Source organism: Ovis canadensis, chromosome 19 (assembly GCF_042477335.2).
Source record: "Ovis canadensis isolate MfBH-ARS-UI-01 breed Bighorn chromosome 19, ARS-UI_OviCan_v2, whole genome shotgun sequence".
Classification (NCBI taxonomy): domain Eukaryota; kingdom Metazoa; phylum Chordata; class Mammalia; order Artiodactyla; family Bovidae; genus Ovis; species Ovis canadensis.
Genome location: NC_091263.1, coordinates 68,067,982 through 68,095,627, shown reverse-complemented (window position 1 = coordinate 68,095,627; position 27,646 = coordinate 68,067,982). Strand labels below are relative to the sequence as shown.

Genomic DNA, 27,646 nt, shown 5'->3' with positions numbered 1-27,646 from the left:
TTGCCATTTCCTTCTCCACGGGATCTTCCCGACCCAGGGATCGAACCCAGGTCTCCCACATTGCAGGCAGACACTTTAACCTCTGCACCACCAGGGAAGCATAATATATATTATAGCACTGTAAATACACTTAGGCATTTTTATATTTTTGCTATCGCCAGACTTTGGAAAAAAATGAGTGTATAACCTGTGTTTACATTTTACATTTGTAAAATGGGAGACTGTACCAGATGTTCAAGGTGGATTTAGAAAAGGTAGAGGAACCAGAAATAAAATTGCCGAAATCCACTGGATCATAGAAAAAGCAACAGAATTCCAGAAAAACAACTACTTCTGCTTTACTGACTACGCCAAAGCCTTGACTATGTGAATTACAATAAACTGTGGAAAATTCTTCAAAAGATGGGAATACCAGACCACCTGACCTGCCTCCTGAGAAATCTGTATGTCAAGGCTATATATTGTCACTCTGCTTGTTTAACTTACATGCAGAGTACATCATGCAAAATGCTGGACTGGATGAAGCACAACTGGAATCAAGATTGCTGGGAGAAATATCAGTAACCTCAGATATGCAGATGACACCACCCTTATGTCAGAAAGTGAAGAGGAACTAAAGAGCTTCTTGATGAAAGTGAAAGAGGAGAGTGAAGAAAGCTGGATTAAAACTCAACATTCAAGCAACTAAGATTATAGCACCTGGTCCCATCACTTCATGGCAAATAGATGGGGAAACAATGGCAACAGTGACAGACTTTATTTTCCTGGGCTTCAAAAATCACTGTAGATGGTGATTGCAGACATGAAATTAAAAGACATTTGCTCCTTGGAAGAAAAGCTATGACCAACCTAGACAGCATAGTATAAAGCAGACATGACTTGCCAACAAAGGTCCATCTAGTCAAAGCTATGGTTTTTCCAGTAGTCATGTATGGATGTGAGAGTTGGACTATAAAGAAAGCTGAGAGCCGAAGAATTGATGCTTTTCAACTGTGGTGTTAGAGCAGACTCCCGGAAGTCCCTTGGACTGCAAGGAGATCAGTCTTGGGTGTTCATTGGAAGGACTGAGGCTGAAGCTCCACTACTTTGTGACATATCTCCACCTGACGTGAAGAACTGACTCACTGGAAAAAACCCTGATGCTGCAAAAGACTGCTGCCAGGAGGAGAAACGGGCAACAGAGGATGGGATGGTTGGACGGCATCACTGACTCAGTGGGCATGAGTTTGAGCAAGCTCCAGGAGTTGGCAATGGAGACGGAAGCCTGGTGTGCTGCAGTCCCTGGAGTCGCAAAGAGTCGGACATGACTGAGCAACTGAACTGAAGTTCTCCACTAAATTGAGACTATTTGGCATATGTCACTGAAGCCAAGAGCCCCTAGGATGTTGAAGAACTGCTGGCTAGAACCGAAGTCCGGTGACCGCACAGAGCTGGGCCTGGGGTGGCAGCTGCAGGCTGTGGCTCTGTTTCCAGTGTTGTTTCTGCTGTGAGATGGGAAAAACTAATGGGACACAGATGACTTCAATGGCAGTTTAAGATAAAAGAGAATGAGAAGTCTGAGGCTTGAATGCAAAGACTTAATCTAAAATGATAGGGAAGTCATAATATAAATGTCTCAATTTGTATAATTTACTCTTTGTGTACTAAAGACCCTGATGCTGGGAAAGGCTGAAGGCAGGAAGGGAAGGGGATGACAGAGGATGAGATGGTTGGATGGCATCAGCAACTCAATGCATGGGAGTCTGAGCAAGTTCCAGGAGACAGTGAAGGACAGGAAAGTCTGGCACGCTGCAGTCCACGGGGTGGCAGAGTCGGACATGATGGAGCGACTGAACACCAGCGACTTCACTATTAATTCAGGTCAAAACTCAGGGCTTTGTGAGACCCAGAGTAAGGTTAGAGAAAATAACACATCAATATGCTGTGTCCTTTTGTCCACAGGCTCATTTTCAAAGGACAACTGTTTCAGCTGAATAACCTGCGACGCTTTTCTGTACATGGATCCTTCGCTGTCTGCAGGAACTCAAAGCGCACCAAGTGGGCATTGTTTAGAAGGGCCTGGACGGAACAAAGAGGCTTTTTCAGGTCAGAGGGAACAGATGGAGAAACAAGCTTATCTGGAAAACAGCGCAGTTTCTCCCCACGACCACTCAGCTGATCACCTGCCTGAGGAAGATCCAGCCAAGTGCTATGAAAACAGCAGCCCGAGAGCCGCAAAGAACCCTTCCGTGCTTTGTGTTGGTCTTGGCTAAACTTATTTCGTCACCTCAAATATTTTTTACCAGGAACAAGCAATCAGGACCCACTAGAAGGCATAATCTGGTGGAGAAAAACAAACAGAACCCTGTGAAAATATTTCTCAGGGTCAGAGCACACCGACAGCCTCAATTAGTGGCCCCTAAGGGGCTTCACCATGTCCTGCTGCGCTGTTCTGTGCCTGCTCTCCCATTTCATAACAGGAGAAGCCCTGTGAATCTCACTCTGCCAAAAAACACACATGCTTCGTTTCACAAGCTCAACATTTCAAGTTATACTGGATTTCTTGTGCCTGTGTGTATTCAAAATGTGGTCACCGGCCCAGAAGGGGCACCCCTGGGGAGACTGTGAGGAATGCAGACTCCTGGGCCCCGCTCCAGTCCTTCTGAGTCACAACCCATGTTTCAGCAAGACCCCCACGGGCTCTGTAGGGATGTCAAGGTTTCAGGAGCACTGCTGCATTCTTCAACCTGGTTTCACAGCAGGATCCTCTATGCAGCTTTAAAGCACACACGCAGGAGCCCAGCGAATGTTCCCTTTAGAAGTCACGTGGGAGCTGGCTCCAGCTACCTTTTCCAGTAGAAGAAGGAGCCTTACTGCTACCACTCCACACTCATTTTATTCACGGCTGCACATCTCCTCCCCTCAAAATTCCACTCCATTTTCCACTTCCCATGTCCCCAGGCCCCCTTGTAAATGGTCCCCTTCTACCTGCTTTTTCCCACCTTTTCAATTTCCTCTCTAAAATACGCTGAGTAAACAAAAAGAGATCTGAAGATAATTTTGTTGTATATACAACAAAAATGTCTCCTCCTGGACCGGAGGAGCTCGAAATATTTTCCGTGCTTACTTAATCAAGGTGCTATGCTGCCTGGAGACAGCCAGGCTCTCTTACTTCCTCAGTTCAGTTCAGTCGCTCAGTCCTGTCTGACTCTTTGCGACCCCATGGACTGCAGCACGCCAGGCCTCCCTGTCCATCACCAACTCCAGTTTACTCAAATTCATGTCCATCGAGTCGGTGATGCCATCCAAACATCTCACTTCTGTCGTCCCCTTCTCCTGTCTTCACTCTTTCCCAGCATCAGGGTCTTTTCAAATGAATTAGTTCTTTGCATCAGGTGGCCAAAGTATTGGAGTTTCAGCTTCAACATCAGCCCCTGCAATGAATATTCAGGACTAGTTGGATCTCCTTACAGTCCAAGGGACTCTCAAGAGTCTCCTCCAAAGACACAGTTCAAAAGCATCAGTTCTTCAGCACTCAGCTTTCTTCACAGTCCGACTCTCACATCCATACATGACTCCTGGAAAACCGATAGCCTCGACTAGACGGACCTTTGTTGACAAAGTAATGTCTCTGCTTTTTAATATGCTATCTATGTCTAGTCAAGGCTATGGTTTTTCCTGTGATCATGTATGGATGTGACAGTTGGACTGTGAAGAAGGCTGAGTACTGAAGAATCAATGCTTTTGAACTGTGGTGTTGGAGAAGGCTCTTGAGAGTCCCTTGGACTGCAAGGAGATCCAACCAGTCCATTCTGAAGGAGATCAACTCTGGGATTTCTTTGGAAGGAATGATGCTAAAGCTGAAGCTCCAGTACTTTGGCCACCTCATGCGAAGAGCTGACTCATTGGAGAAGACTGTGATGCTGGGAGGGATTGGGGGCAGGAGGAGAAGGGGACGACCGAGGATGAGATGGCTGGATGGCATCACTGACTCGATGGACGTAAGTCTGAGTGAACTCCGGGAGATGGTGATGGACAGGGAGGCCTGGCATGCTGCATTTCATGGGGCTGTAAAGAGTCGGACACAGCTGAGTAACTGAACTGAACTGAACTGAGGTTGGTCATAACCTTCCTTCCAAGGAGTAAGCGTCTTTTAACTTCATGGTTGCAGTCACCATCTGCAGTAATTTTGGAGCCCAAAAAAATAAAGTCTGTCACTGTTTCCCCATCTATTTGCCATGAAGTGATGGGACCAGATGCCTTGATCTTAGTTTTCTGAATGTTGAGCTTTAGGTCAACTTTTTCACTCTCTTTCACTTTCATCAAGAGGCTCTTTAGTTCTTCTTCACTTTCTGCTGTAAGGGTGGTGTCATCTGCATATCTGAGGTTATTGATATTTCTCCCGGCAATCTTGATTCCAGCTTGTGCTTCCTCCAGCCCAGCGTTTCTCATGATGTACTCTGCATATAAGTTAAATAAGCAAGGTGACAATATACAGCCTTGACGTACTCCTTTTCTTATTTGGAACCAGTCTGTTGTTCCATGTCCAGTTCTAACTGTTGCTTCCTGACCTGCATACAGATTTCTCAAGAGGCAGGTCAGGTGGTCTGGTATTCTCATCTCTTTCAGAATTTTCCAGTTTGTTGTGATCCACACAGTCAAAGGCTCTGGCGTAATCAATAAAGCAGAAATTGATGTTTTTCTGAACTTTCTTGCTTTTTCAATGATCCAGCGGATGTTGGCAATTTGATCTCTGATTCCTCTGCCTTTTCTAAAACCAGCTTGAACATATGGAAATTCACGGTTCACATACTGTTGAACCCTGGCTTGGAGAATTTTGAGCATTACTTTACTAGCGTGTGAGATGAGTGCAACTGTGTGGCAGTTTGAGCATTCTTTGGCATTGCCTTTCTTTGGGATGGGAATGAAAACTGAATTTTTTCAGTCCTGTGGCCACTGCTGAGTCTTCCAAATTTGCTGGCATATTGAGTCTAGCACTTTCACAGCATCATCTTTTAGGATTTGAAATAGCTCAACCGGAATTCCATCACCTCCATAGCTTTGTTCATAGTGATGCTTCCTAAGGTCCACTTGACTAAGCATCCCAGGATGTCTGGCTCTAGGTAAGTGATCATACCATCATGATTATCTGGGTCATGAAGATCTTTTTTTACAGTTCTTCTGTGTATTCTTGCCACCTCTTCTTAATACCTTCTGCTTCTGTTAGGTCCAGACCATTTCTGTCCTTTATTAAGCCCCTCTTTGCACGAAATGTTCCCTCGGTATCTCTAATTTTCTTGACGCAATCTCTAGTCTTTCCCATTCTACTGTTTTCCTCTATTTCTTTGCACTGATTATCAAGGAAGGCTTTCTTATCTCTCCTTGCTATTCTCTAGAACTCTGCATTCAAATGGGTATATCTTTCCTGTTCTCCTTTGCCTTTTGCTTCTCTTCTTTTCACAGCTGTTTGTACTTCTTCAGAGTTTTGCTCAAAAGTCAGCTTCTCCCGAGGCCTCAGAGATAAGCTTAGCTAACAGGTCAACCACCACCCCACGTTTTATGCCCTTCTTGCCTGCTTTATGCTATCTCCTTGGCCCTTATCACCATTTAGCATACAATGTGAGTTTCTGGTTTATCAGGTTTGATTCATCAATTTACTTAGAGGTAATTACTGATTGTCCTTCTGTGCTGGGTGGGCCCTGCTCTAGGTACTGGGCAGGCATGAGTAAACAGGACAACCCAGACCCCAGCTCTCTGGGACGGGCATTCTGGTAAGAACACATGCTGTGGCTTCTCCAGCTCAAGAAAAACAATCTCTCTGCTTGATCCCCCTTTTCCTTCTGGCCTCTACCCTGTTTCTACTTTATTTTCTAGGAAAACTCATCAAGAGATGTCTATACCCACTCCTGTCTGCAGACTCTCTCCTCCCACTGGTGCTAACAGGCTCCCGCTCCAGGCCAGCCACTGCCGGTCTGACAAACTGTCCAGGTCACCGATGGGCCCTTGTGGCTGACCTGGGCGGCCCGTTCTCAGGCCTCCCTCCCGTGGCCACCCAGCAGAGTCTGAGCCAGGTGGTCACTCTGTCCTCCTGGGGGCCTTGCAGGCTTGCTGCCAGGGCGGCACTGTCTTCTGGTTCTCTTCCTTGCTCTCCTCTGCTTATTCCTCCTCTCTCCACGATCCGTGATACTGGAGGGCCCTGGGGCTTCTCATCTACACCCACCTCTGTATCTTTCGTAATTGTGTTTTAAAAGCCACCTCTACATTTGTAGCTCATGACGGGTGTAGCTTATGACGGGTGTAGCTTCAGCCCCGACCACACCTTAATGTTTGGACTTGTATGTCTACCACCTACCCAAATCCCCAGTTGGAGGTCAGGGAAGGGAGGCATCTCAAATTTGTCCAAAGAGAGTGTCTAATCTTCAACTCCCACGTGAAGTGCAGTAAATACTGGCTAAGGTATTCTAAGGTTTAGTTGGGTAGATAAACAAAATTGTGAGATAGCCTATGATGGAGTACGACTCAATAATAATAGTAATGAACTATCGATACACGTACCAATATGGATAATCTTAAATACGTTTTGCTGAGCTAAAGAAGCCAGGCATAGAGGACGACACACTATGTGAGATCATATGAAAATTCTAGAAAAGGCAAATCTAATCTATCATGAGCAACAGCACATCAGTGGCTTCCCAGGGCCCAGGGTGGAGAAGACCATCTGTAGAGGGGCGGGAAGGAACTTGTAGGTGATGAAAATGTCTGTATCTTAACTGTGGTAGTACATACACAGGTGACTCCATCAACCAAAATCCATCCAACAGGACCTTAAAATGCATCAATGTTATTACTGTAAAGGTTACCTCAAAAAGGTGATTAAAAGTAAGATGGCTTATTTGTTTGGAATATATAATGACCTAAGTGGACTCTAGAGCAGCTCTAAAGATGTTAGAGTGCCGAAACACAGGGCAAGAGTGTATTGTGGCAGGAGTGTAAACTGGTGCGGCCACGGCAGAAAACAACAGAGAGGGTCCTCAGAAAGCTAAGAACAGAACCGCCCAGTGACCCAACAGTTCCACTCCAGGGTATGTATCCAGAAAAAAGCAGAAAGACTAATTCAAAAAGATGCATGCATCCAATGTTCATCCAACGTTCACAGCAGCACTATTTACAACAGCTAAGACATGGAAGCAACCCAAGGATCCATCAACAGACAAACGGAGAAAACCGCACACAAAACCCTCAGAATGGGAGAAAAGATTTGCAAACGACGTGACCAACAGGGATTAATCTCCAAAATTTACAAACATCTCACATGGCTCAATGCCAAGAAGAAAACAAACCACCCAATCAAAACAGCGGGCAACATTTCTCCAAAGAAGATACACAGATGGCCATGACGCACAGGAAAAGATGCTCAACGTCATTAATTATTAGATGGTCAGTATGGCCATCCTCAAAAAGTCTACAAACAATAAATGTTGGAGAGTGGGTGGAGAGAAGGGAACCCTTCTACACTGTTGGGGGCGATATGATTGGTACAGCCACGCTGGAGATTCCTTGGGAAAAAAAAAGCCACCGTCAGATCCAGCAGTCCCACTACGGGACGTGTATCTGGAGCAAAGCATGGTTCTGAAAGGACACGTGCAGCCCAGTGTTCACTGCAGCACTGTTTACAGCGGCCAAGACATGGCAGCGGCCTAATGTCCACTGACAGAGGAGTGGGTAACAAAACTGTGGCATGCATACACAGCCATCATAAAAGAATGAAATAATGCCATCTGCAGCAACAGGCATGGACCTGGAGATGATTATACTAAGTGAGGTCAATCAGACAAAGGCAGTATCATACGGTATCACTTATATGTGGTATCTAAAGAAATGATCCAAATGAACTTACCAAGCAGAAAGAGACTCAGACTTAGCGAACAGACTTGTGACTCCAGTGGGGAGGTGGGGAGGGAGAAGGATGGGCTGGGAGTTGGGGGTTAGTAGACGCCAACTATCACCTTTAGAACAGATAAGCAAGACCCTACCGTATAGCACAGGGAACTGTATGCGGTCTCCTGGGATAAGCCGTCACGGACAAGCACATAAAAAAGTACTGCATGTGTGTGGCTGAGTCACCCTTCTGTATAACAGAAATTAGCACAACACTGTACACAGCTATACTTCAACATTAATGAATAAATAAGTAAGCATCTCTATCAACTCTCTTCAACTCATCAGAGTGGAATAATAAATAGCAAAGGTTTTATCACGCAGGATAACAAGTTCAATGTAGAGCAGTATTTTCCTTATGAGTTATATAAGCCATAAACAAATGATCATTAAACACTAATATGACTCAAAACAGATCATGAGGAAAAAATGAACACTTAAAATTCTGAGCAGAGGAAATTAGTAACAAAAACCCTTTACATTTTATTTTTGTCCATAAAGGTCTGAGTTGTAATTTAGCAGGAGCCTTGAGTATTCACGCTAAACTAAAGCTGCATTGTGGCAGCCACTGCGCACAGCTCGTAGAGCTGGGACTGAAAGTTCACTCAGGGCTTGAGGCAGCCTTCTTACAAATGCAAAATACAACAACTAAAAAGGCTTTCTTAGTTAAATGAGATAAGTCTTAAGACCAGGAAAATGTTAAAAAAAACCACATTTCACTACTGCATTTTGCTAAGCACAGGAGTTACACACAGTGACACAACCAGGCAAAAAAGTATTTATATGGTGAAGAATCATCATGTTAATTTATGTCAAAAAATGTCATGGTTGTTTTTCTTAATGCAGGGCATAGTTAGGTTTTACAGGATCATAAAGACTTTTGATTTATTATTGAACTGGATATACAGAATATTTCAAAGTTGCTATCAAAAAAGAAAAAAATACTAAGTTGAAATTCTACCTAGCGACATAGGTTTTTCAACATAACTTTCTTCCCTATGCATCAAACTAAGGCAAGAAGAAAATATATGGTTTTTAAAAGATACCAAGCCATTAAAAAAAAAAGTCTCTCTCTGAATTTAATAGAATATCCTGGCCCATCAAATAATGGAATAGTTTTTGGGGAGAGAATGAATTCTGGCCTGAAGTAGTATGGTGTGTGACTGGAATCCTCAGTGAAAGCTCGAGAAGGACACAGAACCCCAGGAGCAGCCTGCATAGCGGGGACGGTGAGGCGCAGCCATGCAGGAGTGCTAACTCATGGCCGGCTCCTTCCCCCTCGCTTCTCCCATCCTGCCACCTCTTAAACACTGCCTTCTGTGTTCTTTTTGGGGGGAGTTATCTTACCCTTTATCATTTGTTCCTTCAGTATTTTAATATAAAACCTACAAGAAAAACAACAAATTCAAGGCTAGTATTAAAAGCTTGAAAAAAAATAACAAACCTTTTCCTCGAATCAGTAAACTCTTCTTGGTGAATAGAATCTTGTGGAAGTGGGAATGATTACTTTCTAAATAATGTGTTAAAAGCAAGTACTTTATTTCTGAAGCATTAATGCCTTATGAACTTTATTTTTGTTTATCCTTATAGTATATTGATGCATCATCCAAGTACAGATACCAGATACCTAATTTCTAATGATTTATCCCAAAACAAACACAAGAAAAGCAGGCCAACGGAAATATAATCAAAACCTCTTGAAAATGAAGCTACTGTACATGTACCTAAATAAATAAACTATAATCAAAAGCTGAATCTCAAGTCTAGTAACTGATTCTATGTTGAATAGAGATCTTTAAAAAAGTGTTCTCATTCAACATATAATTTAATAGAATATTCTGTAAACTGAAGTGTAAAGGTTACATTTATTCTGAGTCCAGATACTTTCTCAACTCTAGAAGTACAAGGATGCTCTGCCTTCTTCATCAGTAATACAGATTTATGAAAATGTATGCTGCAAAAAATGTCTGACTGAAGGAGTTAATCAAATCCTCACGTTCACTGTTAACTTTCATTATAATTGGTAAAAATGATGCCTATAATAGATGGCATTCACATTTTCAATAAATTTATATATATTTTTTTGTTGATCACATAGAGAAAACAATTTACATTTCATTTTTTAAAATAAGATTTATAATAAACTATCTTTAATAATTCTATATTTTCATTCTAGGGAATGCATAACTGTAGACAAAGCTAGCTTTAACACATATTGAAAAGGTGTACTCTTTATATTAACGCAAAACGTTAAGTCTTTCTTTACTATAAAGAATTCTCACTGCCTTTGAACTAAGAATCTGGAGCACTCGCAGAGAGGAGTTTGGGATGACCAGCCAGAATCAGTCAGGAGGTTTTCTCTCTTCTCAATTAGGTAACTGAAATAGGAACTCTAGCTCTAAATATCATAAGCAAAGTCTAAATCTTCGAAAAATAAAGAGGGAATATAACAAACTGCTTCAAATACATGCCTGAGGTGAGAAAGGGCTTGCACTTTCATATTGCGGCAGCTTCCAGATGAAATCATCAGTTTTTAATCTTCAGGTTCATATCTGGAAAGAGATATGTATTTAATTAAGAGCATAATGTCAATTGTTGTACCAAGTGAGTCTACCTGAAACACTTCCAGTGATTAAGCCAGTAATGTTGCATCCTTCAGCTACAATCACCGCTGTGGTACAAGTCAGATTCGTTCAAGGCATGATGGGGGTGAGTCGGAGGATTCCTGGACCAGAGAATGGACCAGATAACCACTGACATACCATCAGGCTCTAAGTCTCTACCATGTGTGGCATCTACACCCATGTCAGCTTAGTAGATTATTATTTAATTGAAGGCCTGATGGACACAAACAGCTGATATGACCTTGTGAGTACAAGGTTAACCAACCCCGTTCTCTAAGGAGAAGTTTGAGCTGGGATTCACTTTTCAGCTCTGGTACCCTGGAACTCTGATAAAAGTAAAATGTCAGCTGAGTTTCCAGGCAGAACCACTGATGGCAGAAATGACCCTGATTAGAAGACTCCATCTGGACCACAAGAACTGTGGCCAACCATACATCCACGGCAGAAATCAGGGCTTCGGCTTCGCCGTGTGCAGTGAGTTCCTGGACACATCCCCGCCAGAGTGTCACGTAGCTGTGCCAGAGACAGCGCTCCTACATGGGGCATGGACTTCTAAGGCACGCGGGCTCTGGCATCCACACACGGACCTCACTTGGTAGCACCTGGATTGTCACGTGGGGGCTTCTCTGGTGACTCAGATGGTAAAGAATCCACCTGCCAATGCAGGAGGTACAAGAGACTCAGGTTCGATCCCGGGGTTGGGAAGCTCCCGTGGAGAAGGAAGCAGAAACCCACTCCAGTATTCTTGCCTGGAAAATTCCGTGGACAAAGGAGCCTGGCAGGCTACACTCCACAGGGTCACAAAGAGTCAGACACAACTGAGCAATTAAACAACAAAAGTGTCACGTGGGAGCACAGTGTGAGCAGGCCCTGGACTGCAGCAAGGACACCACTGAGCAGCAACGCCTGGCGCTGCCCTGTCCAATATCCTGCTGAGAGACTGTGGGGCGAAGGCAGCCCAGTGTGACCCTGAGTGACCCCAAGGGTCCAGCTGAACCTGAAAAGAAACCCGAGGGGGTGTGGCAAGTGAGGCCTGGCAGAAGCCCCTTTGCCCTCCCCACACAAGGCCGCTGGACTGGATGACAAAGCAACTCCCCACGGGTCTGGCCTCTCCGGACACGAGATCAGACTTAATGGAGGACAGACGCCAACCCAGCAGGGGGACAACCCAAGCGGCAGGATCAGCACAGCTTACTTTGCCAGTCTTTTCCTCAGGTCTTTGATTTGGTCATTCTTCTTGGTAAGAATCTCCTTCATGTTTCGAAACGCTGCTGTTTGTTGGAATTTCTTCTCTAATTCCTACACAGGGAAAAATTTCAGTCCACTAATAAGAAATAGTTAAGGAAAGAAAGAACACATTTGATGAAAATATACAGTTTTGCCCTAATTTACTAATATTCTGCTTATTTTCTAATTTATTTTTAATGTATTTATATAAAATTAAGACTATTGAAACTTTAAAAATACATTCTTTCAAGTGAGAAGCCAATAAAATGGTAACATTTCCCAAGTACAATATTAACAAATAACTCAAACATACTATGCCACAGAGATAGGAAATCTATTTGAAACAGTTAATTCATTTTTAGGTAAAATAGACATGCTCTTCTTTCTAAATCCCAAAGTAGTGCCAGTTTTTTAGGAAGAGGATTTTAAATTTAATTACAGTTTAGCTTGTATATTCCTAAGAGTCTAATCCCTAAAGTGAAAAGAACAGTTCTCGGCATACTGCTTGTAAATTAAGAAACAGGGACAGACCCCTTCAGGAAAACACCCGCCAAGCCTCTGCCGACTGTGAGCGGGATAGTCAAGAAGAGCAACGCGGGGGTGCTGGGTGCTGGCTGTGCGCACGCACCAGGAGGAACACAGGCTTTCTATCACCTCAGGCATTCTGGTGTCAAAGAGCAATCTTTCTACCAAAAGGGGTGAGTCTTTTAGAACACAAAGTGCCTAACACCTTGAGAAAAAATAAAGTAAATCTGCAGCTATCCGCATTTCCCTCAGTCACAGTGCATTCATCGCTCAGGCCCATGTGGACAGACAAAGCTGACCTTCTCAGCCATGCTCAGCTGCTCCTGGACCCTCAGGAGGTCGTGCTTGGCCGTTGCTAGATTCTCTTCCAGGGATTTCTGGTTTTCTGTCTGGTCATTAAGTGTCTTCTGAAACTCACTCTTCAAAGCAGCAACTGTGTTTTCCAAGTCACTCAAGTCCTGGGCCTTTATAAAATCCTGTGAAAAATATATCCACATAAGTTCACGTTGACACCCTAAACAGCAACGGCTTTAGGCTCAACACCTCAGGGATGGAAAGAGGGGAGGCTGTGTGCTGCGCGTGCACGCCAGCCTCCCCCGCCGCTGCAGTCCCGGAGGGTCACTCGGCACCCAGTGCCTGGTCACTGCACAAAAGCATGGCCACTCAGCGGTCACGGATTTCCAAGTGTGTCAAATATGATTTATGAGCTCTTGGGACTTCAAAGGGAGAATGAGAGAGGTGAGATCCTAAATTTGACAAGGCTGTGTTTCCCAGAGTTGGGGTGACATGTTTCACAATATTATAAGAGCCTAATTAATGCTTATTGAGTATATGGCTTGCTACATTTATAAGACTAAATTTTTTACCTTAATTTGAGATACACATATTCGTACACTTTGTCTGTGTAACATAAGCAGTTGGATCTTCTCTCTACTTGGATCATGTTTTCTACCAGATACCATTTATAATGTAAAGAAGAGTAATATTAATAAGACAAGAAAATGGTCTCTAATTGCTAACTACGAAGATGGAGCACTACTATCAACAAAAGAAAAATGCCTTATTTTTGAAATCTGGTCTTGAAAATGATTTTACTTCACTGTATCTCTGTACGCATTTTGCTTTTGCCAAATCTTAAAACAGTAAAATTGGAGCAAAGTCTTCAATGGCTTATAAAACAAATTTAGCATCCAAAAATGCAACTGTTTTACAGAGTATTCAGCTGTTTTATAAATTTATGGTCCTTGGTATATAATGATTGAAAATCATATATATTTCCTTTCATTTTAGCCATGTAAGAAGTATCCTTTTATTTTAAAAAAGTATCTATAGATGAAATAATGTAATGCCTGAAATTCGTTTCAAAAAAACACGGGGGAGAAGAGAAGAAACTAGAGGTTAGCATCAAATAGGCTGGCCACGCCGTGGCGACTGAGCGGGAAAGCTGAGTGGTGAGTGCCTGGCTTACATTACACTATTCTTCTATTCTTATACATGTTCGAAAGTTTCCACAGAAAAAGGGTAGCCAACGTCTAATGAAGCAAGTTCGGGGATTATTTGGTAGACATTTACAATGGCACTAAACCCACTAGGCAAGTCAGTGCTGCAATGAAGATTCAGTCAAACAGCCCTGCTGACGGGGTCCTACTACAGCATCTCATCTCGGTGCAAAGGCCACACGAGGCAGAACTGTGCCCACGATGACTTCCAGGGTGGCGCGGGACTCGGCCACTCCATTCAGACAAACCTAGAGAATTTTAACACTGAATTTCACTGTTTCACCCAAGCTCTGCTAGATACAGATGGATCTGAAGATGCACAACTAATAAATTCATTTCATTTTATCATACTCCCAAAGGGAAATTTAAGTAAAAATAAGTTCTGTATAATAAAACCCAAATTCAAATCCCTGGTGGCGCAGTGGTAAAGAACCCACCTGTCAAAGCAGGAGGCCTGGGGTTTGATCCCTGGGTTGGGAAGATCCCCTGGAAGAGGAGATGGCAGCCCACTCTGTATACCTGCCTGGGAAAGCCCATGGACAGAGGAGCCTGGCGGGCTACAGCCCATGGGATTGCAAAGCCTCGGACAGGACTTAGTGCTAAACCACAACAATAAATCCAATTAACTAAGAACCTTTCCATTCTTCTCTCTTTCCTACTGGAACTGGAATGGGAAAGTGAAAGGGAAAAGAACTTAAAAAAAAAATTAAGCAAATATGAGATGCCCATGTGCTCTGGGACACGTGGAGCACGTGAGCCATGCATGTCCCCCTCTGCCCTGAGCAGGCGCTCACGCAGCCTTTCCTGGACAAGTCTGTCTCGATGCGGGGCAGCGGTGGCGGCCTCTTTCTCAGGGAGTGGCTGGTGGTGGGGCATGATAGTAACTAAGACTTCATATAAGTTTCTAACTTGATTCTATCTGGAAAATGTGAAAAAGCTAAGACTGATTTCACCTTTTGATTCCCGTGCTCAAGCTGTAAATCTTGCAGTGCTCTCTCCAGCTTTGACTTCTCATCCAATGCATCTGTTGCCTAAAATCAAGAGTAAACAGAAAACATTCAATATTCAATCTGTAAGGAATACTTTCAATAATTTTGTTTTAAGTATTTCTCAGTTACCTGGGATTCAATGGTCTTCAGTCTTGACTTCAATTTCTCATTCTCTTCTTGAAGTCTTATAATTTCCTTTGTGAGTAGATTCAAGTTTTACTATGTTAGCCAAAGTACTTTTCATCCTTGAAATTACTTGTTTCACTCATACTTTTAATTTTTAAATTACATAGAAACTCCAGAGTCTGCAAGCCCTGGCTACTGGTAACATCCCAGCTTCACCCAGCCCACCAGCCTCAACATCTGTTAGTCACCTCTGGCTCTAAGACTTCTAGTTCCTTCTTTCACAGTCTCTCAGACTTTTTCAGCCCTCTGTTCTCAGCCTTTTCCCAAAGTCCCCTCCTCTGCCATCTCTCACCTAGCAGATCCTGAAACTCTTGGTCTATTCTTGGCCTACACAGCGCGGCACCTGCACTTATCCTCAAAGCACAGCCACCACCATTCCATACCCTGTGTCCAGCCCCCAACGGTCCCTATGAGCGGAGACCCATGGCCCTGGCTCGTCAGCAGCTCCACCACGAGCACTGCCTGCCAGTGCGGTCTCGGCACGCTCTGGCGCACACACCACCGCCCAGCGGAGCCTGTGCTCTGCTCCCAGGCACGCCAGCCTCCGCCCTGCCTCGGGCTGCTGCCCACTCTGCTCCCCTGCTGCTCGTGCCCCTTCTCTTCTGACAATTCACTGCGCCTTCGCCTTTCAGCCCAGCTTGGGCACCCCCGTACCCAACAGCCAGTCCTCCTCGACTCTCATCCACATGGCACTGTGTCTTCTCTGCCACTCTGTGGTACAAAGGTTAGCAGTTTCCTGTCTCTGTTTCTAGAATGTTAGTTATCCCTTCCCAACGAGACTGTAAGGTCTTGAGGGCAAAAGGCCAGGTATTACTTTTCTTTTTATGTAACAACATCTAGCATAACGTTGAAAACACAAGAGTCAAGAAAAATAGCTGTATGTTGGTAATCATTTTTTATAAACCTCTTACTAAGTACCATTAAGGACAACTACTTTGACGGACTAATCACCCTCAGTGGACAGAAGCTGGGCCTTCCACCCCATCTCCAGCTGGAGCTGTGCAGGCGGCCAGCACACACCCTGAGAGCTGCCGCTCCTCACAGTGACGGCGACATTACCTTGTTCAGCAGTTCTGCCGCGCCACCTTCGTGAAGTGGAGCGAGTTTTGGCTTCATGCTGTCTATGATGGACTGAAACGAAACAAACCGAACTGAAATCACCGCCAAATAAAGCGCGTGTAAGCACTGAACCCTTGTCCCTTCTAAGTGGCAGACACTGTGCAAACCTACCAACGGGATGTCAGCTAGACCTTTACTGGTTTGCTTCTCTACCACGCACCGGTGCTTAGGACAGAGCCTGGCCCACAGTGCCCAACGAAAGTTAGATGAAAATGAAACCCATCCTCCTTGTATCTTAAACAAACAAACAAAATAAACAGGTGGAAGAGAAAGGTGGGAGGGACGGTAGTCAAAGCCAGAGCAGATAAAGATCCTAGTACCTAGGAACTGAGGTTTTAATACCGTGGGGGCTGGAAGCGAGATTTCTGCACAAACCCCCCAAATTGCAAGAATGATGAGGATTTAGGTAAACTACATTGCAAATGACTAACTTGACACAACTTGATACATACATTCTATAATATGTATTAAAACAAAAGAATTCATGCCCCTGAACCAGAAATTTCTTAGCTAGAAATAAGTTCCAAAGGAACAATCAGAAAACTCGTATGTGTGTGTACATTCACGGACTCATCTCAGCAGGGCTTTACTACGTAACGCCAGAGCATTCACGGTACACGCACACCATGGAAGGGTCACCGTAGATAATAAGACTGATTAAAGAGAGAAGTAGGTAATGACTAGTGCTGTCTCCACTCGAGAGACGAGGAGAACGAGGCTCAGCCGTCTCAAGGTCAGCCGCTCAAGGTCACCCGGCTGGGGCGCGGCAGTGCCAGGATGCTGCAACGAAGCCTGCACAAGTGAGAGGCAGGTGGGCCAAAGGGGCGTTGTGAGCGTGCACATGCTTGTGTGTGAGGCAGCAGACAGAAGCAAGCTCTTCACAGTAACGTCCAAAGCTTTTCTTTTGCCTAAAAATCCACAAGGCAACTTTTGAATTCTGGTCTTGAGCTGAATGCTTTTCCTTGAGAGTTCTCCCTTCAGCCTCTGAATGTTCGAAGCAATTTGAGGATGCTAAACAGTGGCTATTAAGATATGGACCCAAAATTACCTTTTTACTTGAAGATGTAAATTCCGCTTTTTCAAATTCTGCAACTTGCTCTAATAATTCTCTTGAAGATAAAAAGAAAATATGAAAAAATAATTGTTTAAAACAGATTTGTATCATATGCACAAGACAAATAAAAGCACTGGTATCAACCTATTACATGCCAGAGACAACAGGGCAAGATGAACAAAACTTCGTCACATCAAATATGGTACTAGTTACTAACGGCAGAAGAAGTAAGTTCCATGCACTCAACTCTGAATCCCCATAGCACCTGGTATCTTGTACTTGCTGAGTGTACAATATAATTGCCAGAACTAAACTACAATGGTAATACAACATGTCTGAAGTTTGTAGTTAACACTGTATTTTTGAAGTACTAAAGGGAAATTGAAGAAAGTAGGGAAAACCACTAGACCATTCAGGTATGACCTAAATCAAATCCCTTACGATTATACAGTAGAAGTGAAAAATAGATTTAAGGGACTAGATCTGATAGCCAGAGTGCCTGATGAGCTATGGATGGAGGTTCATGACACTGTACAGGAGACAGGGATCAAGACCATCCCCAAGAAAAAGAAATGCAAAAAAAGCCAAATGGCTATCTGAGGAGGCCTTACAAATAGCTGTGAAAATAAGAGAAGTGAAAAGCAAAGGAGAAAAGGAAAGATATTTCCATTTGAATGCAAGTTCCAAAGAATGGCAAGGAGAGACAACAAAGCCCTCCTCAGTGATCAGTGCAAAGAAATAGAGGAAAACAATAGAATGGGAAAGACTAGAGATCTCTTCAAGAAAATTAGAGATATCAAGGGAAATTTTCATGCAAAGAAGGGCTCGATAAAGGACAGAAATGGTAGGGACCTAACAGAAGCAGAAGATTTTAAGAGGTGTCAAGAATACACAGAAGAACTATACAAAAATGATCTTCCCAGCCTGGATAACCACAATGGTGTGATCACTCACCTAGAGCCAGACATCCTGGAATGTGAAGTCAAGTGGACCTTAGAAAGCATCACTATGAACAAAGCTAGTGGAGGTGACAGAATTCCAGTTGAGCTATTTCAAATCCTAAAAGATGATGCTGTGAAAGTGCTGCACTCAATATGCTAGCAAATTTAGAAAAATCAGCAGTGGCCACAGGACTGGAAAAGGTCAGTTTTCATTCCAATCCCAAAGAAAGGCAATGCCAAAGAATGCTCAAACTGCGACACAACTGCATTCATCTCACATGCTAGTAAAGTAATGCTCAAAATTCTCCAAGCCAGGCTTCAGCAATATGTGAACTAGGAAATTCCAGACGTTCAAGCTGGTTTTAGACAAGGCAGAGGAAACAGAGATCAAACTGCCAACATCAATTGGATCATCGAAAAAGCAACAGAGTTTCAGAAAAACACCTATTTCTGCTTTATTGACTGTGCCAAAGCCTTTGACTGTGTGGATCACAACAAACTGTGGAAAATTCTGAAAGAGATGGGAATACCAGACCACCTGACCTGCCTCTTGAGAAATCTATGCAGGTCAGGAAGCAACAGTTAGAACTGGACATGGAACAACAGACTGCTTCCAAATATGAAAAGGAACACGTCAAGGCTGTATATTGTCACCCTGCTATTTAACTTAAATGCAGAGACCATCATGAGGAAAGCTGGGCCGGAGGAAGCACAAGCTAGAATCAAGATTGCCAGGAGAAATATCAATAACCTCAGATATGCAGATGACACCACCCTTATGGCAGAAAGCGAAGAAGAACTAAAGAGCCTCTTGATGAAAGTGAAAGAGGAGAGTGAAAAAGTTGGCTTAAAATTCAACATTCAAAAAATCTAATATCAAGGCATCTGGTCCCATCACTTCATGGCAAATAGATGGAGAAACAGTGGAAACAGTGGCTGACTTTATTTTTTTGGGCTCCCAAATCACTGCAGATGGTGACTGTAGCCATGAAATTAAAAGACTCTTGCTCCTTGGAAAGAAAGTTATGACCAACCTAGACAGCATATTAAAAAGCAGAGACATTACTTTGCCAACAAAGGTCCATCTCGTCAAAGCTATTTTTCCAGTAGTCATGGATGTGAGAGTTGGACTATAAAGAAAGCTGAGCACTGAGGAATTGATGCTTTTTTTTTTTTTTTTTTGAATTGATGCTTTTGAACTGTGGTGTTGGAGAAGACTCTTGAGAGTCCCTTGGACAGGAAGGAGATCCTACCAGTCCATCCTAAACAAGATCAGTCCTGAGTGTTCATTGTAAGGATTGATGTTGAAGCTGAAACTCCAATACTGTGGCCACCTGATGGGAAGAACTGACTCATTTGAAAAGACCCTGATGTTGGGAAAGACTGAAGGCAGGAGGAGAAGGGGACGACAGAGGATGAGATGGTTGGATGGCATCACCGACTCAATGGAGATGAGTTTGAGTAGACTCTGGGAGTTGGTGATGGACAGGGAGGCCTGGTGTGCTGCGGTTCATGGGTTCGCAAAGAGTCGGACACAAATGAGCGACTGAACTGAAAGGGAAACTGCTCTAATATAACATACATTGTTATCTGGTAGAGATTCAAGAAAAACTGGTTTTAATAGAATAGCCTGGGAAAAATGGAATTAGTTCACATCTACTGAGTATGGTAAATTCTCAAGGAAGACGGATGGTTTCCACCTGAACATTTCCTCTTATTTGCAAAAGTACATGGATGCTTACTATACAAAAGCTTTTACAGTGAATGGTAGTTAACTATTCTTTTAAGCTTCTTAACGTGAATTTCTCAAAGTTTTCTCATCAATTACCCACTGACAGTTGGTGAAGCTGGACGGTTTCCTCCCCTACCCGAGGCCACAGTCAGTGACGCTCAGCACGGACTGTGAGCCGTGCTGCCTCTGTGGTTAGCAAACGGCCCCCGGGCTCCAGGTCAGTCTTTCCAGGTGTCTGGCATGACTTTTCACAGAATGAGTATCAATTTCACTGATTTTACCATGTTTTTAAAAAATAAGGGAGCTTTTTCATGTTGTTCAGATTACAAAACTTTCTAAGAAAACTTTCCCTATTTTAAAGAGTGGTATATACTTTTAATGCAATTAATAAAAGTACACTTCCCATACTACTAAGTGTGATTTGATGGTAGTTGAATTAATTTTTCAAATCTGTTTCATAACCGCTACTTCTTAGCTGACCTATCTCTAAAAACTTAGTACAATATTGATCAGGCTAACCAGAGCTGCTGTGAGGAATAATTGCTAATCACCTTCAGAGCAGTCTCATAGACCTCGAGGCCTTTATCACAGTGGACGCAGGGCACTCTGAAGAGGACTCTGAGTGGCACCTAAGAGATGACTCATTAGCTGGATGCGTTGCTGTCAGGCTACCCAAATTTTCTCACACACTATGCTCAAGAAAAACAGCAGCAGAGACAGGCATGCGCTTTCAACTTCATGCTTGGGCCTCTATGGTCACAACTGTGGAAACAGATATTATTACCTGTTTTCAAGTTCAGAGATGTCTGTCTGCAGCTTGAGGTACCACTTCTCGGCTTGTGAGAAAAGCTGCCGCAGAAGCAGCACGTTGGTGTAGGCCGTGTTGATGAGCTCAGACTCCACCTCGCTGTGGACCACAGCCTGCAGCCCATTCAGCACCTCAGAGACCTCATCGACGGTGAAGGTCTCCTCCACAAGCCTGAAAAACAACCACGACCCTAAACCTCTGCGTAAACAACAGAAACCATTTACAACGAAAAACAAAACTGAGAAGCCCCCAGCGTGTCATCGGAGGGATGAAAAGGTTACAATAAAAGTGTCTCTGGGAACTATCTTCTTTATTCGTAAAACAGTTTGAAAATAATTTAGATTCAATTAGTTTTTGATGTCTGGTTAAATGATTAAACTGTGGCTCGCTCCTCAAATGTGCACATCCTTTCATACAAGTTATATGCTCAGAAACAAGCCCCGAACTACCTAATTTTTCTTCAGCTTTCCAGTGAAAATTAGCTTTATCACATTTAATTATTTCATAAGTCACGTGAGAGGTGTTAATTCCTCCCTTTCTTTGTATTAGTTGTCTAGCATTTCAAAGACCTTACAGGCTATTCACAAGTTAGTAAACACCTATAAGAAAATTAGTGCTAATTATGTATTCCTTTTCTTAGCATCTTGAGACCTGAAAGAAAAACCCTGGAACTTAATTAAAGCTCCATAAAAATGAACATCATCAAAAGTATTAAAACCTCACTCTTTCACAGAGAATGTCTGGGTTGGAAGGGAACTCCAAAGGCATTTGCTTCAATCCCCTCACTTCGCAGATGCAACACAGGCTCAGGAGGTGGAGGTGACGCGCCCAGCGTCCCACTGGGGTGTGACTCAACCCCACAGTCACTTCCAGTAATCTCGGAAACATGCCCAACAACTGAACCCTTGAGAAAGCATCCATGTAGGCCTCCTACTGTCAGTGAGAGGCTTACAGGAACAGTCCTCTTCACTCCCTGCCTCCACCCCCAAGGTCCTTTATCCTTCAGACACCCAGTGGATGGAGAGCTACAGCCCTGATGCTAGTCATCCTCTCCCTTACTCCAAAAGGAAGAAGGACATGTGTCCAGAAGGACACAACGCAGGGAGCCCCACCAAACTTCTCACAGCTATACTCAAGGTAATATTATTTGCTCTAGCAAGCTTTAATGTTTTGTTTACCAAGCAGAATTTAACAACTCTTAAAAACCCAGAAGTTTAAGTCCCTATTAAAAACATCAACAATCTTCCTGTATTCTTTAAGAGAACAAACTAAATCTGCTTAAAAATATGTTGCTTTTTGAGCAACCCAAGTTCATTACTATGAACAGCAATTAAGGTACTCCAAACTCCAATGCGTAAAGTAAATAAAGCAGCACCTTCTTTGGCTATCTCACAGCCTCACCAACCAAGACTGTGGCGTACAGCTGCTGTGAGTCAGGAAGCCAGATTATCAGACTAGATTAATAAACTGAACAGATAAGTCTACAGCTGATGGTCTCTGCCGCTGAGTGACATTAGAGCTTGCCAGAGTTGCAGGTCACCTAGAGACCCTTTTTATTTAGGTCACCACATCCAGGTGTGCCAAAATCTGATCCCCAAGCAGCCTGAGGTCTCTCTATTATTCAGTCCTTTCAGCTGCTTCCCATTAGCCTCTATCACTAAATTTTCTACGGACTTTTATTATCTCCCAGTATTGGTCCAAACAAGCGAATTATCACCTCTTGCTGCAAGTCGGCTAGCAATTTTCGTACTAGTCAGCAATCTTTTCATGGTTTCCTGCTGTTTTCTCCTTGTCTGTTTCAATATAAAACGGTATACGTATTTTCTTGCTAAATGCCATGTCTTATGGTTCTACTCTTTTAATTCATAACTCAAGTAATTAAAGTTCTGGAATCTCTACTACAGCAAGCCAATTATTAACCCACCAGCACTTAACAATTTTCTGACTGCCCTTCTGAATCTCTGCAATCCCTTAACTATCCTATGTGGATGTTTAATAACAGATTGCTCCCACCACAATCTGATTTCTTGAATTTTACATATCCGTAAGGTTATGTGTAGCCGCTCACAATGGATAATCGATCATATCCTAGCAGTGGTTTGTATGGCCTCTGCTACAGCTGCCCCCCACTGGCCACCAGAAAGGATGACGGTCACTTCCCACCGGGTCTCCTCAGAATTCTCTGATACCTGCTCTCCTTGAGGTCTTGGAAGCAGGAATCCACAGTTTTGAGTCTCAAGCCTCTTTTTGAGCGAGCAAAACGCATATAATTAATAACTTCATTTTGATGGTGCTCATTTAGACCCAACTCTGCCTGAAAGAGAGAAGTAATTTGTTAAGTCTTGAAAATATAATAAAAGAACCAACAATGAAAATGTACAGACTGTCCTGTGGTGCAGACTGCTGGATGTCTACTAAATGCTGTTCTTTCCATCTTTCCAGACACATGGCTTGCTGTTGTTTAGTCATTAAGTCACGTCCGACTCTTTTGTGATCCCTGGACTGTAGCCCATCAAGGTCCTCTGTCCGTGGGATTTCCCAGGCAAGGATACTGGAGTGGGTTGCCATTTCCTTCTCTGAGGATATTCCTGACCCAGGGATCAAACCCACATCTCCCGTACTGGCTGCCCAACTAGAAAACACTCCAGCACTCTTGAAGTCAGGCATGATCACGTGACTACTTCTCAGCAACGGATGGGAACAGAGGAATGAAAGCTATTTCTAAAGCCTTAATACACAGGGTACATGTCTGCCACACCCTATGTCTCTGAAACCTGGAGGTGAGACTCTGCTGAACCATGCAGACAGCACAATGGCCTCAGGGCTGGGGGAGCAAGATGAAAGGGAACTGTACCCCGAATAACCTCATGGAGCAGCACAGAGCCACATACGTGAGATGAGCAGTGAGAAGGCTGTTAAGTGTGAGAGAAATAAACTTCTGTATTCTTTAAGGTACATTTTATAAAAAAACAAAAACAAAAAACACCTCTATTAGAGCACCTTAACCTTATTCCATCTCACACAGCCTTAAACAGTATATTTGGTTTTGAAGCAGCCATCAACTGCTCTTGATTTTAAACCAGATGAGAGCTTGACAACTGTAAGCTAGAGACTGATTTTTTTTTTCATGTTAAAGCTACACTGAAAATTACAGAAGGAAATTATGAAATTGAACATCTAATGCAGGGGACTAATTCAGCTGGATTCTCCTGAAAAGTAATTTGATGTGTCACAGCATTCTTACGGGAGACAACGGTATCCTCTGCAATCCTCTTCTTCAGGCTTATCTCCTACTTCCAGCACGCAGGGCTGCCTCCAGCACTGTGGAGGACACCACCAAGGTCACGGGGCACAATCTCCTTTACCCTCTCAGCCCCTCACCATGGCTTTGTTGCATCTACATACATCCTTACCTGTAGATGTAGGACATAAGACCACAAGGGCCATGACCTTGTCCCTCTGGTTCCCTGAGGATCCCCAGGACTCCTCATAGTGCCTGTACACAGTGGCCATGTGCCTAACAAGTGAACTGAAAGAATTCCTTCTTTTGAAGGTCATTCATGGCTTTAATCTGTTCTCGTTCAAGCTCCTGGGGGACTTCAACCAATCACTTCTCTCAACACTGTATAGAGGTTTCTTCTTCCCTTCAGACTACAGACAAGGCTGCACACAAACCTCATTCGTGTGAAACCAAAACAAAACCGTAGGTTCCCTCCAGCTACCATTGCATTTCTCTAGCTCTCTTCTGCTCTTGTGTCTCCATCCTAAATGCTGCTCCGACCACCTCTGCAAAGCTCACCAGCAACTTAGTAACAAGTCCAACTACTGTGGCTGGTGCTTTGCTGTCTGCTGACCTGCTCCATTCTCTGCCTGCTAACCCCACCTTCCCTTCTTGATCTCACCGGTAGCCTTCTCTTCTTGAGCTTGCCTCTTAAGCAGCTGCACTTCCTAGGACGCTACCCTTAGACCCTTACTCTTGTCACTCTATATCCTCTTCTGGATGACATGATCTCTTTCAAGGTGTTACCTACAAGCATCTCTCAAGTATCACAGCCTGGCCTACAGACCAGTACCCCCAACCACATGAACGGCTCCATCAAGTCTTTTTCTCCCCCACATTATTTTTAACACTTCTGTTAAAGTTCAGTAAGTTAAGAATTACCCAAGATATCATGATGCTCTCTAATGGTTACCTATCCAGTAGACTGCTTCAAAACAACCAGTTGAGATATTCTGGCCAAGGTAAACCAACACATTTGCAGTATGTACTGACATTTCCTGACTCTACCTTATTTGATTAGACTGGTAACTTAACTTTTTGCCTTAGGGCTAGACAATGTGAATGGAAATAAAGTTTCTTATGTTTTAGTTTACATGGATTGTTAGCCAACTCCTCGAACTACTTCAAATGTCAATGTCAAATGTCTAATTTCTAATGTTAAACGTTAGAAACAGTAATGATGACAACATCTAAAAGTCATTCGCAAGTTACAAAGTGCCTGGCATGATCTCATTTAGTCCTCAATACAACCCTATGGAAAAGTAAATATAAACCTACTTTACAGATAGAAAACTGAGGTCCAAAGAAATTTTTTTTTTCTATGCTATTGAATTGGCAAGTGGGAGAGCACAGACTTGAACCAGGAAGTCTAACTCCAAAGTCCACACTCTGCTTTTCAAATCCTTTTTAGAAAAATGGCATGATTTAAATAAATAAAAGAACACAGATATGTTACAGCTGCAAATCAACCTGAGTTGTGACTCACAAGAAGACACATCTCCACCAGGCATTTGAAATAAACCTCAATACCTATGTTAGAAATGATGTTATCTCTATACTCATGTGTCAGCAAGAATATCCTACAATTGGAAATCTCAAAATGATGTCACAACTTGCTAAAAAAAAGTCTCATAAAGTTTCAATTATTCTTGCTTATAGTGTTAAATCTATACTCATAAGCCCTCCATACTCCCCAAACCCATTTCCCAAGATTCTGTTAAGAACACTCCTATTCAGTCAGATTAGTCTGCTTACCAGCCTTGAACATCCTATACTTTCACCCTCATTACCCCAGTCCTTGACTAAAAGCACCTCTCCATGCCTATTCAAGAATCTGAGTCCCAACCCAGTGGTGTGCTGGTGAATGCTTAACAGGCACTGGTGAGGGTTGGAGTATCAAACTGATTTGCAGCCCTTGCTAATTTCCAGTGTAAAATCTCCCAGCATGGCGGGTCTCATCCTATCAACATGTCACTGCACTGCAGAGGTGACAAGAAATGCATATAATTGGCTCTCAGAGGTATAAGCATGCTCCATAAATCTACCAAATTCCTACCCATCCTTCAAGATCAAACCTTTTTTACCTACTCTGTGAAGCCTCCCAACATGCCCTCATTAACTCTAGTTATGCCTTCCTCCAAAAATTAGCACATAGGTGGATGAGATGGTTGGATAGCATCAACGACTCAACGGACATGAGCAAACTCCGGGAGATACCAAAGGCCAGGCGTGCTGCAGTCCACGGGGTCAAAAAGTCAGACACGACCTAGTGACTAAACAAAAACTATCAGCAGTCTTTTTTCCTTAGGAATTGCTCCTTCAAGTAGACTGTAAGCTCATCACAGCATGAATCATTTCTTACACCATACAGTTTCCTCATATAGTGCCTTGCGCAGAGTAAGTGCCCAGCGCATGCCTGTTCTCTTCTGTCAAGTAAAGACTGTCCCCAGACCAAGAAGAAAAATTACTGAAACTGAGAATGAAATTTATAACAGAAGACAGAAAAGTTCGTCTAAAAGGGATGGGAGTGAAGAAAGGGAGCAGAAATAAGCAGCTGATTTCAGTAGCAGAAATAGCAGTAGCCTGGGAAATGGAATGACAGCAGGTAAGAATGCGCGCAGCTGTCAATTTTCTTGTGACATCACCATTTTTTCAATTTGTTCATATTTTATGGAAACCAACAGAATGTGTGGGACAGGCTCCAAGAATGGTAGGGAATGGTTTGTTCCGTTCACAGTTGTACCCTCAGCGGCAAGAGTACTTGGTATACCCCGTGGGCTAAAGAGGAATTCTGGCTGCTGAAGTATTTCAGTAGCCTATTTCGATGGTGCCCCCAACTCTGGATTCATCTTTTTTTTTTTTTTTCTCAACACTTCAGTACTGTGTCTTGTTCTAAGGACGGCTGCTGTTTAAGTTGGCATTCTGTATCCGCTGGAATGACAAATGGGATTATGTTCAAGCATCCAGGAAAAACATGCCTTCTTTTGAACAGGTCAGAACACAAGGAATGTCACTCAAGTTTTCTCAGGTATAATATGGGGCCTGGGGATTCTTCTATCACTCTCACATAAGAAAGTTGTATTCAATCACGTTCTTCCTCCTCGGCTGGTTAACATAATACTGCCAAAGGGTGTGTGTGGGGGGGTGGGGGGTGGGGTATGCGTGTGAGTGTGTGCGCGCGTGCATAAACTTGAGTTTCTGGAATGGAACAAGAAACCGCTTTGCGCCTTCTGCTGGCAGATGGTTCCCTCCAGCTCTCTTCGCCAACCACCTGAGGTGTGACTTGGCCTAGGCCCTTCAGGCAGCAGCGAGGAATGGTAACGCGGCGGAGCGCGGCTGCTAGAAGAGGGCTCCACCAAGAACTATCCCGGAAGGGCTTCGACCTTGGTTAACAGTCTCTCGCACCCAGCGTGGCGTCCCCTTTTCAGAGAGGCCCAGGGCCGGACCAAGTTCTGCCGCAAGGCACGCCATCACTCCGAGGCCCCGGCTTCGCGTCTCTCCTCGGCGCGCGGTGGCGCCGACAGGCCGGCTACTCACCATTGCGGCGAGGAGGGAAGTCAGCGGTCTGGAAAAGCGGGAGAGGCCAGGCTCAGCCTCACCAAGCGCGGGGTCGTCGAGAAACACCGGACCGCGCCAGACGCGAGGCAGGGCCGGTTGTTTAGAAGCGTTGCTAACGGGAACAGACGCACGGGACTAGGGAGTTACGCACTTTGATTGGTTCTCAAGATCACGTGACAGGAAGTGC

General features: G+C 43.7%; 1 protein-coding gene across 3 annotated transcripts; it reads right to left on the bottom strand.

Annotated features, from left to right (window-relative positions):
- Positions 1-742: 742 nt before the first annotated feature.
- On the bottom strand, positions 743-27,646 carry LZTFL1 (leucine zipper transcription factor like 1). 3 transcript variants are annotated; one of them, XR_011250719.1, is made up of 12 exons: positions 27,439-27,594; positions 22,811-22,935; positions 20,598-20,792; positions 17,135-17,195; positions 16,027-16,098; positions 14,911-14,976; positions 14,746-14,823; positions 12,593-12,769; positions 11,737-11,840; positions 10,389-10,469; positions 9,265-9,302; positions 743-2,058 (listed from the first exon to the last, which is right to left on the bottom strand). XR_011250719.1 is itself a non-coding variant. In XM_069560881.1 (10 exons), exons 1-10 carry the CDS (start codon positions 27,439-27,441, stop codon positions 10,451-10,453), a joined length of 900 nt encoding a protein of 299 aa, XP_069416982.1. In that variant the 5' UTR covers positions 27,442-27,580; the 3' UTR covers positions 9,436-10,450. The 3 variants fall into 3 exon arrangements, 1 of the variants encoding a protein (XP_069416982.1); XR_011250718.1 differs by lacking the exon at positions 743-2,058 and having other exon boundaries at positions 8,377-9,302; positions 27,439-27,646; XM_069560881.1 differs by lacking the exons at positions 743-2,058; positions 9,265-9,302 and having other exon boundaries at positions 9,436-10,469; positions 27,439-27,580.